The sequence below is a fragment of the Mytilus galloprovincialis genome, chromosome 3 (genome assembly GCF_965363235.1).
Source record: "Mytilus galloprovincialis chromosome 3, xbMytGall1.hap1.1, whole genome shotgun sequence".
NCBI lineage: Eukaryota > Metazoa > Mollusca > Bivalvia > Mytilida > Mytilidae > Mytilus > Mytilus galloprovincialis.
The window spans coordinates 28,109,603-28,121,663 of NC_134840.1; the positions used below are offsets into that span (position 1 = coordinate 28,109,603).

Below are 12,061 nucleotides of genomic sequence, written 5' to 3' on the forward strand. Positions count from 1 at the left end.
TACTTTATATCATGGACTCGATATTCATATAGAATCACTCTAAAAGTGTGTCTCATTTTTATTTTGAATATATATGTTGATTTGATTATTCAACTTTAGTTTAACCCAAATGAATGCCCTATCCTGGCACCAAATATTTATGCTAGACACACTGACCAATAATGGTTACTACAAAAAGCGGTGATATCTAAATACATTTTCTTATTAATAAGTTTGATGTTAGTATTTACTCGAAGAAAAAAAGAGTCGCAAGATAACCACCGGACTTTAGTTCGTCATTTCAGTTAAGAACAACAATGATTCAATATGTTTGTATTGTATTTCACTAAGATGGAAATTTTTGCCGTGTATCTTTCAAATGTACTTTTTGGTTAGTTTTAAAATGTTTCATTTGTAAGTACTACATATTTCTTTTTTGTTTTGTTTTTGCCAAATGGTGGCACTTTAAATTTGAGGAATAAGTAACGGTTATATGAGACTGGTCTGCGTATATGAGTCTGCATAAGAATACAATAGTGGAAGACATATATGAGTCTGCATAAGAATATAATAGTGGAAGGCGTATATGAGTCTGCATAAGAATATAATAGTGGAAAACGAATGAAGTGAAACCAATATGCATTTCGGTTGCAAACAATAATATATTACGTAAAACTTTATTTCTATACACAAATGAGTTGAAATAGAGATATTATACTTTATTGCATAGCAATATAATATTTCCCACAGAACGTAACCAACAGTTAGCGTACAATAAATTCTAATATTGCACTAGTGCAATAAATCTTCAAAATTCATGACGCAATCAACGACAAAATCTTAGTTTAAACCAATTTTTACTCTCAAATATTATATTGCTATACAATAAAAGGGTTATTGCATGAATATTTGGGAATATTGTCCCTCGTAGAACATATATTGCACTCGCAAGCTCGTGCAATATAAAATTCTACTCGGGACAATATTCCCCAATATTCATGCAATAACCCTATAATATTGATATGATTGTTGATTTGATATTTTATCTATTTAATAAATAAGACCGGTCAGTGGTAAATATTTGACCTGCATGTCTTTTTAAGCGACGACCGTTCTAGTTTGTGGGAACTCACATGTGTAGTCAATTGAGTTACGAAATTTTGATTTTGTGAGAAAATCACAATTATATTGTGAAAAACGGCTGGAATTAACAAATGCGATTTCACTGAGAGAACGCGATTTTACTTACATGGTTTAACTGAATTAACTTTCACACTTGAAATTCAAACAAATAGTAAAAGGTCTGATTGTTCAAATACTAACTGACAATACCTCATTCGGAAGATGTTGATTTCACTCAAATATTTACTTCTTTCTGATCTTTTCGCGATTAAATATTAAATACATATCAATAAAACAAATTATTTCAAAGAAAACAATTTGATTGGATAGTTAATGAATGGGGCACGTGTCGGTGATATTTACACAAATTGTACTGGGTGGGATGTGGTTTAGCTAATACATTATAAGACACGCGACTATTCAATAATTTGTAATCCAATCAGACGATTAGAGAGTAATAGAATGCCCAAATCATTTTTAATAAAAAATACCAGAACATTGGACACAGAAGAAATGGATCAGGCATCGTCCAGTGCGTTTCATGTTGTAATGCCGAGAAATCCGGGTAAGCATTTATTTTCACCAATTACCATATTTGATTTACACAAAAAATAGATAATGATTTTGTACATTTTTAGGGAATAATTTATAGGGAATACGTAAATAAATTGACCTTTTATTAACAAAAAATAAGAAACCTGGGGTGGTGTTCTCGAAAGTATCGTAAGATTCGTCCTAAGTCATAGATAAGAACAATTTTAAGATGGACTTAGGATCGACTTAGGACACTCTTAAGTCGTGTCTCGAAGCTATCTCAGACACATCTTATGTTAGGACGTCCTAAACATATCCTATTTGCGAAATTCTAAATAGTTGAAGTAATTGTTTGATAAAACTTTTATTAAAGACAAAACCATTTGATAAAATCGTTTACGAAATTTTGAAATAATATGTATTTAATCTAATGCATGATTTCAAATGTAATTATAAAAAAATATATCAAAAAGGATTGTGATTTAAAGTGGAAAACAATTTGTTTTGAAGTGAGAATATTGAATTCGAAGTGTCATCGTATCGTAAAACACGAAGTTCAAAGTTTAAAATCATGCACCATTTCTTTATACGAGTTAATAACCGATGGTGCATTTCATTTTATGTTCATCTTCACGTGAAAAAAAGAGAAAAAAGCATGCACAAAGCTAGGATGTAGATATGATGATCTTAAGACACCTAATTAGGTGTCCTAAAGTTAGGACGAAAAATGTGATAAATCCTAAGTTATGAGAGCTTCGAGAACACGACTTAGGATAAAGACTTGTCATAAGATGGTCTTAGGACACGTCCTAATCCTAAGATAGCTTCGAGAACACCACCCCTGAATTCGTCATTCTTTTGGATTTTTTAAAACTTTTTTGGGTAATTTTGATATGTTATTATATGTCGTTTTTATCCTCCCTTACAAAGTGGACATCTTTAGCTCTTGTGGGCATTTTAACTCCCCTTTATCTTTTTATATAATAGATAAACATGGAATATTTATTTGGAGAAAAATATTAACAAAAATATGAGTTAAATATCTTATAAATTATTTTCTTTGATACTTAGCATGTCTCGTTTATTTGTTTGTTTTTGTTGTTGTTGATAATCGTATGATAATTGTCTTCTTGAATCTTTAAACAGAACAGTTATTTAATTCAGCAACTTTAATATTATATAAGCAAATAGTATAAAGAAAAAACAACGTTGCAGCAGTAAATTAATCTCCAAAATTCAAAAAAGCTTCCGTTAATTATCAGTGTTGAGTTTTGAAATTTCATTTGTCTGAAATTCAAAGCCATCATTATTCCTTTGATGTCCACAAAAACCTTCTTTCGTATGGTGTAACTGATTTAATGCATTTCTAAAGTCTTTCGTTGTTTTTTGGAGGTAAAATATGAACATGGTAAACAAATGGTTTATTTTATGATTGATCTCGAATTCCATGGAGGTTATTTGTTGAAGTCCTATGCCATTTGCTATAAATTGGTAATGGTCCGGATAGGCCGAACAAGAGCTCACGATAGAATTTAGGTGCGTTCCTTACCTTTCGAAGACTAAACCGATATTTCTAAAAATTAATCAAACGCAGTGGAGGTAGTTTTGTTTTTTAACAAATACAGAAAATTCGTTATCATTTATTAGTATCATTGAAATTTCCTCTATCTTAGAGCAGTTTTTAAATTCTTCGTTAATGCGTATACATTGAATATAAGTATTGGTTTTATTTTGTTCAAACGACTTTAAAATGGTTTATTATTTCGTTTCAAAAAACTTTATAATGGTTCATTATTTTGTTTCAAATAATTTATATGGATTTTTTTAATGAATCATTATTTTGTTTCAAATAATTTATATGGATTTTTTTAATGAATCATTATTTTGTTTCAAATAATTTATATGGATTTTGTTTTAATGGATCATTATTGTGTTTCAAACAGCTATCAAAGATCATTACTTTGTTTCAAACAAAAAGATTTTATTTTGTTTCAAACAACTTTATAATGAATCATTATTTTGTTTCAAATAATTTATATGGATTTTGTTTTAATGGATCATTATTTTGTTTCAAACAGCTAACAAAGATCTTTATTTTGTTTCAAACAGCTAACATAGATCATTATTTTGTTTGAAACAGCTAACATAGATCATTATTTTGTTTCAAACAACTAACATATATCATTATTTTGTTTCAAACAGCTAACATAGATCATTATTTTGTTTCAAACAGCTAACAAAGATCTTTATTTTGTTTCAAACAGCTAACATAGATCATTTTTTTGTTTCAAACAGCTAACATGATTATTATTTAGTTTCAAACGGTAAACATAAATCATTATTTTGTTACGAACATGATAAATGACGTTATGATCATTATTTTGGTGGTCAGATTTCTTTCGATGGATGGGCAACACAAATATGTACGCATGCTCTTTTGTAAATGAAAAGTTGTAATTAAATAGTTTCACGTTTTAAAATTCATTATTTTATAGTGTGAATTATTTTCCATTTTCTTCTTTAACATTTTTCTCCTTAAAATGAAATGCCGAATGTAAAACAGTTAAGCTTTTATATCTCTATCATTTAAACCATTATTTCTGCTTCTTGTTTTAGGTCTTGGCTACTTTCCATCGTATCTCTGGATATTTCTGGATTGTTAACTATTATTTTAATTTCAGTCCTATCATAACGCTTTCAGTATTCTTTCAGTTATGTAAAAAATTAATATTAAAAAAAAGAGAAAATAATTTTGCTATTATTGGAAAAAATAGTATTACTTTTTTCAGATTTAGCGAATATATTTAACGCTTGCATTGTAGATGAAGGCAACGTTTAGCCAAAAAAAGCACATTCATATAATTATAATCAATTATTTTGATAGGTTGTACAGACGATGGTCCAGACACCTGTCTTTCGGCATCAATTGAGGCACTTAGAGAACGTTCTCAAAGTTCCATTGATGAAAAGATCACGACTGTGGGCGGAAACTACACAGCCTTTCGACCTTGGGTCCCTAAAAACCAGCTGTTTACAGGTAAAATCCTACACTAAAGAACTCTTCACCTAATAGGTTGTTGTTTAATTGCATTAAATACTTCTTGTTTGCATAGAATCACTTGTCTTTTGTATGTTGCTCTTTTAAAGCATATAATGTAAATAAATCCTTTACAATAGAATATGTCGGATCATCTGTCTTGTACAGGTGACCAAACGAAATTATTCAATTCTAAATATTAAATATCAATGAAAAATGATTTCAATTTAAAATTCAAAGTTCTTGATCAAATAATGATAATTACTTGATTACAGGTTTTTACAAATTAAGTTTGAATATGATTATACGATTTCCATCTTTTTACTTGATTCACCAAACGGCCTTTATTATGCATAATATTTGATTTTCTGTAAATTTGTTCGTAAAATTTAAAAAGAAAATGTTCGATGCACTTTCATGTAAATCTAGATTTGAAAAACGCAGTTGCACTTAACTTGCTGTTTTTAATGTAAGTTCCAAAAGAGTAACAAGAATTTATGCCAACAAATACATATAAATCTTATTCTATACTGTTTGTATATATATTTAGATGATCCTGCTAAATTGAGCAGTTTTATACATCCAAGTTTCCTGAACACCAACCCTATGTGTGTAGACTATCGATACATTCTCCAGAACTTCCTTCTATCCTACAGTTACTTTGGTTCCTTCCCATACAGATATGGAGTACCATATGGTTTCAACCAAGCAAATAAAAAGTCTACCGAAAGTGACAAACTAAGTGTATTAGAAGTAGAAGAACGAACCACCGCTAGCACAGTTGATGGTACAACCTATCAATGTAGTAAGTGTACCAAACCATTCAGTACGCCACATGGACTGGAGGTGCATGTTCGACGGGCACACAGTGGATCAAGACCATTTGTCTGCGAGATTTGCAACAAAACATTTGGTCATGCAATTAGTCTAGACCAACATAGAGTTGTTCATAATCAAGAAAGGGTGTTTGAATGTCGACAGTGTGGTAAATGCTTTAAAAGATCGTCCACTTTATCGACCCATCTGCTGATACACAGTGATACTAGACCCTATCCGTGTCCTTATTGTGGAAAACGGTTCCATCAGAAGTCAGACATGAAGAAACACACATATATACATACAGGTAATAATACATTATAGTTATTTTCTCGTTTGGCTTGTTTTATTATTGTCTTTTCGATGCCTGTTACAGATGACTAAGCGGTATGGGTTTTACTCATTGTTGAAAGCCTTATGGTTATTTACAGTTGTTAATTTCTGTGTCATTCTGGTGTCTTATGGAGAGTTGTCTCATTGACAAGCATACCACATCTTGTTATAGTTTCATAAACAGGCGATTTTTTTAAATTATTTAATTTCTTCCATTAATTTTGTTGTCGGAAATTGTTATTATTTTATTCTGAAATGCTTTTCCGTTTATTAAACAAATTTCAAATAATGACATCTTATAAATAAAATTGAGAAAGTGAATAAATACTAACATATAATGATATTTATATAAAAACTCCTGCGTTACCCCTAAAAATGCACATTCATTCCGACATACAATTACTACATGTATATTTGTGCTTTTATAGAATCAATGTAACATAAAGGTTGATCATTAAATATCTCAGTTGCCTGCAAGGAAGGAACTTTAAATCACCTTAAAATGAGAATACAAATACAATCAAATGAAAAATGTGACTGCAAAACCCTACTTTTAATGGTGATGTTATTTCTGAAGCTAACAAATTTAGGTATTGCAAATTAAATCTTTCTATTTGGCTGTTTAGACTTAACTAAACTATTGTCATCATATTTTGGGGATGCTGAAGTTTATTTTGAACATAGCACGAGTTCGTGTAGTCCCGTGACGTTTATGCCTAAGTTACTGTAAGAAACCTACTGTGTTGTACAACCACAAATATTGTAGAGAAGCCGGTTGGCATAATTTCATACCGCGGGCCGGTTAAATGATTGAGCTTACTTTTAGTTACCGAAAGTATTCTTTATTTGGTATAGTTTTGATTGTGCAACTTTGGTATAAATGAGGATTCCTTGTTGGTTTATGATATAATTTGCGAGTATGTTAACGCGTGTCTATAGTTCAAGACCATGTGCGATGAACTCTTGGTTATTTGTGTCGTTGGGTCCCTTTCTAAGTAGCGTATGCACCTAACATCTTATTTTATGCAAATATATTTCACGTACAGATTCATTCTATTATTATTTATTAACTGTTTTATCGTGAACAAGACAATATTTGTATTTTAAAAATACGTCCAGCGAAATATACGTTGTAAGCAGCAACCGAGTTTTGCCGGTGCATGGAGACGAACAAAAATCCATTTATATTGTTTAAGACCATTAAGCCCCAGTCACACTGTCACGTTTCAAGAGCTACGTTTTACTACATTTTGAAAGCAACGGGAATATACGTAACGAAGCGTATCGAAACGTATGATCCTTTGTTCAAAACGGGACCTGCCCCGTATGTTTTGAAAATTCAACAACAAACGTAGCGAAAATTGAAACAAAGTAGAAACCTCTAGTAAATACGTATCAAAGACTAGCGGAACGTAACAAAACGTGCTTACTACGTATCGAAACGTATCAATGCGTGATGGAAACGTGGGTCTACACGTACTAGTACGTAGCAAAACGTGATAAGAACGTAACACAAACCTAGTAAACCCTAGCTTTCAAAATAACGGGACATTTTTATTAAAAACGCAGTTGAAACGTAACATTTTAAAACGGAATAAAACGTGAAAACGGAATAAAACGTGAGAATGTGACTGGGGCTTTACGCAGTGTTTTCAATATATATTATATGAAATTCATAAATATATGTACATTCAGATTCTATTCGCGATATTATATCTACCGCACGTTCTTTGATACTTCAGGTTTTTGTAATAAAAAGAAATAAAAAATACTACACAAAAGACCCATATAAACAAAGGATATGATATTGGTACATAAAATATTCATATACACACATCTATACAAAAATAAAACAGTTCTGATAAATCATCAATAAAACCTTTGTGGAATTCCAATGTGGTATATATTTTGAATGATTTTTAATATCACTTCCAACTTCCGCATAATATCACATTATTGCGTCCCTAACAGACGAATTTATTGGCAGTTAATCTCACTTTAGATGTATTAATATTAAAGGTTAAAATCATTACCCACACCTTCCACAACCCAGAACGTGACGGAATCAGATTGTTTTCACGATTAATTTCCTATCTATGATTGTAAAGAGGAAAATGGTATCCCGTAACAACACTAGGTTCTAAATGTCAGATAGTCCCCAAAAGTCATTCGATATGTTGCAGTACTAATCTTCAAATCACATCCATATTTCCCTCTAGTCTGGTTTCCGAAATGTCATGAATGCCGATATTGTTACATTCTATATCGTATCCTATTGTTAACATGTGACTTGTTAAAAAGCTAGAGTCTCGCGGGTTATCTCAATAGGTTACGTTGGAAGACCACTGGGTTAATGTTTAAAGATTATAAGTGAGATTTATTGTCAACTACGAACTCTTTGATCTTTACTGGTCATAGCATATGATACAATTTACTATATTAATTATATCTGACATGGACTGCATTGTCCACACGTGCATCTTCTAAAGGCTTTTGCAACCATGATGTAATGGAAATGATTTATCGATAATTTGTTTGTAACTTGTAAAATTGAATATTATTATTATTGCTTTGGGAATGATATCATATTGTATTACATCTTATAGTTGTAATATCATTTAATGCTGGCACCAGAATAAACATAAACCATCTGTATTTTGATGATTTTCTGTAAAAGAATATATATATTAGGCATATAAAGCGTTCAAAATATCGAAAACAAGACGTCTGTTTGAAAATTACAAGCACTGTTCATTTCTGAATTTAAATTTAGAAATTATGTTGAAAAACACAATATAAAAATATTCGTATTCTTGTAATAATACATGTTTGTTTTAATTTATAACAGGCGAGAAGCCTCACAAATGTTTACAGTGTGGCAAAGCTTTCAGCCAGTCTTCAAATTTGATCACACATAGCCGAAAACATACTGGCTTCAAACCTTTTTCCTGCGACAAGTGCGGAAGGTCATTCCAGAGAAAGGTCGACTTAAGGAGACACGTTGAAACCCAACACACAGTCTCATTTGACAGACGTCTTTTACAACCACTGATAGTTCCGTTCCCGTACGAAAAGAAGTAAAAAAGGATCGTTTCTTGTGGAAGATTTATTTCAGTATTTGGTACCGTTGGATGATGTATTCTTGTAATTTATCGAAAGTGGTACGGACAATTCGAAGTATGAAAATAAACTTTTTGATCTAATTAGACTAAATATATTGAAACTTATTTCATAATTGTACAACTACTATAGTGCATTTTTTTTTCAAACACTATGCTGGATATTTTTATTGGACAAGCATTCCGTAAGTGTTCAAGAGTTGTCACTTGTATAGTGCTAAACACTGCATTTTGAATATTAATATATCGTGTGTTTTTTTCTAGTCAAAAATCGTTATTGTAAATATTTGTACCATGCATTTGTTGATGTTATACGTTCTTTCTATACATGTATCTGATTAAGTGATATAAATGTCATCTTGATTTTAAACAAAATAAAATTTGATTCATTATTTTGAAATTTTATTTATTAAAAGATCGCACATCAAACGAATGAAAAAAATTGGCGCCAGTTAAAACGTTTAAACCCGTTTCATGTTATGCACCAGTCTTGTGTCAGGAGCCTGTTGTTCAGTGGTTATCGTTTCTCGTTTCTCTTTTTTCATGCCCCATCTACGATAGAAGAGGGGCATTGTATTTTCTGGTGTGTGCGTCCATTCGTCTGTTCGTTGTACCGTGCGTTCGTCCGTCCGTCCGTCCGTCCGTCTGTCCCGCTTCAGGTTAAAGTTTTTGGTCAAGGTAGTTTTTGATGAAGTTGAAGTCCAATCAACTTGAAATCTTCTTTTTTATATGTTCCCCATGATATGATCTTTCAATTTTAATGCCAAATTAGACATTTTACCCCAATTTCACGATCCACTGAACATAGAAAATGATAGTGCGAGTGGGGCATCCGTATACTATGGACACATTCTTGTTTTATATATAGATTAGACCGTTGTTTTTCCTGTTTAAATTGTTTTACACTAGTCATTTGTGGGCTCTTTCTAGCTTGCTGTTCGGTGTGAGCAAAGGCTTCGTGTGAAATTATAATTGTTAGCTTTTTTATACATTGTGACTTGGATAGAGAGTTGTCTCATTGGCACTCATACCACACCTTATTGTATGAAACAGCTGTTGCCTTAAGATTAGTCTTACATAAAAGATTTTATAGAATCGGGCTTGGATCCATCCATTTTTAAAAGAGGCTTCCAACATGTGCAAATTATATAAAACGTTTTTCTACCATATGTTCCCATTCAAAAGCATAAGTTGTCAAACAAAAAAGGGGGTTCCAATCCCAGGAAAATTCATTGGGTCCGCCACTGAGAAATATTTTTTGAAAGATCATGGTCGAATCAAGAGAGAGTAATAAGAGATTCAAATGTTATTTGTGTGACGTCAAGTAGCGGCTATTTCGAAATTTTAGAGCCCTGTGATTTAAACAATCTAATTATCTTATCTATGCATGACACGGGTTATGTTCTTCTCATATATGTTATGATGGTATGATACTAAACCCCTTATGGGAAGGATTGTGCCTGATGTTCATATGATGAAATCATAATCTTTCAGTCAGTTTAATTGAAGTCTGGAGCTGGCATGTCAGTTAACTGCTAGTAGTCTGTTGTTATTTATGTATTATTGTCATTTTGTTTATTTTCTTTGGTTACATCTTCTGACATCAGACTCGGACTTCTCTTGAACTGAATTTTAATGTGCGTATTGTTATGCTTTTACTTTTCTACACTGGTTAGAGGTATAGGGGGAGGGTTGAGATCTCACAAACATGTTTAACCCCGCCGCATTTTTTGCGCCTGTCCCAAGTCAGGAGCCTCTGGCCTTTGTTAGTCTTGTATTATTTAAATTTTAGTTTCTTGTGTACAATTTGGAAATTAGTATGGCGTTCATTATCACTGAACTAGTATATATTTGTTTAGGGGCCAGCTGAAAGACGCCTCCGGGTGCGGGAATTTCTCGCTACATTGAAGACCTGTTGGTGACCTTCTGCTGTTGTGTTTTTTTATTTTGGTCGGGTTGTTGTCTCTTTGACACATTCCCCATTTCCATTCTCAATTTTATGCTTGCATGAAAAACAATAAAGTTTCGCATTTTGTTGTAGGAGACCAAACCGGCTGTATGGCATATTAGTAATTATGGTTTTATTTTTCAAACTCAAGACTTAATGTACATTGAATGAAATAAACGATAGACACTGAACGTGACCAAAAGCAATTAAAAGGAAAACCTGTTAATTATAGGAGCACACTGAAAACTTCGGATTCTTTAAAAGAGGATCGTCTGTTTTAATTGCTTTATTTGTAGAGGCTAGGTTTAAATCTTATGTTTGATGAAAAAGATTGAAAATAACGATTTCTAGTATACAATTAAAATGTTCATCAATAAATATTGACAAAATATGGTAAAAAGGAGGAATACTGAAAACACAAATAATCTCTCCTAGCTTGTACGCACCGTATATGCTGCTAATGTAATTTGGATGCACAGGCGGATTTAGAGGGGGCCAGGGGACAAGGTCCCCCCTTTTCTGGAAAAAATTGGTTGATTATATAGGGAATCACTAAAGCATGACCTGAGCGGGCCCCAATATAGGCAGCCAGTGGACCCTCACTTATGAACATTTCTGGATCCGCCACTGGGGTGCATTGTATCGTATAGACAAAATGTTATTTGAAATGAAGAGTTTCAATAACTCTTATTATATATATATGTGTGTGTGTGTGGTTTACTCCATATACAAAATGTTATTTTCATGTGAATTTAACTATCCATATAAAATTTAGAATGGAAATGGTGAATGTGTCAAAGAGATAATAACTCTTATTATATATATGTGTGTGTGTGTGTGGTTTACTCCATATACAAAATGTTATTTTCATGTGAATTTAACTATCCATATAAAATTTAGAATGGAAATGGTGAATGTGTCAAAGAGAAAACAACCAGACCAAAAGGAAGAACACGCTTGAAGGCCACAAATGGGTCTTCAATGCTTATAAGAAGAAATTAAAAGATAATAAAACTAGAGGCTCTCAAGAGCCTGTATCGCTCACCTGATTCTACTTGGGTTTTTGAAATCATATAAAAAGATAAAATTTGGCTACAAAGTAACAACACTTGACCAGCACCTCATTAAGAAAGGAACATTTATGCTATGTTTTCTTTCATTTAATTCAGTGGT

The 12,061-nt window shown here is 32.0% G+C and overlaps 1 protein-coding gene across 1 annotated transcript; it reads left to right on the plus strand.

The window, feature by feature from the left end:
• The first annotated feature begins 1,524 nt into the window (after positions 1-1,524).
• LOC143067607 (uncharacterized) lies at positions 1,525-9,332 on the plus strand. The gene is made up of 4 exons (XM_076240974.1): positions 1,525-1,666; positions 4,520-4,672; positions 5,223-5,795; positions 8,670-9,332. Exons 1-4 carry the CDS (start codon positions 1,564-1,566, stop codon positions 8,900-8,902), a joined length of 1,062 nt encoding a protein of 353 aa, XP_076097089.1. The 5' UTR covers positions 1,525-1,563; the 3' UTR covers positions 8,903-9,332.
• Positions 9,333-12,061: the final 2,729 nt, after the last annotated feature.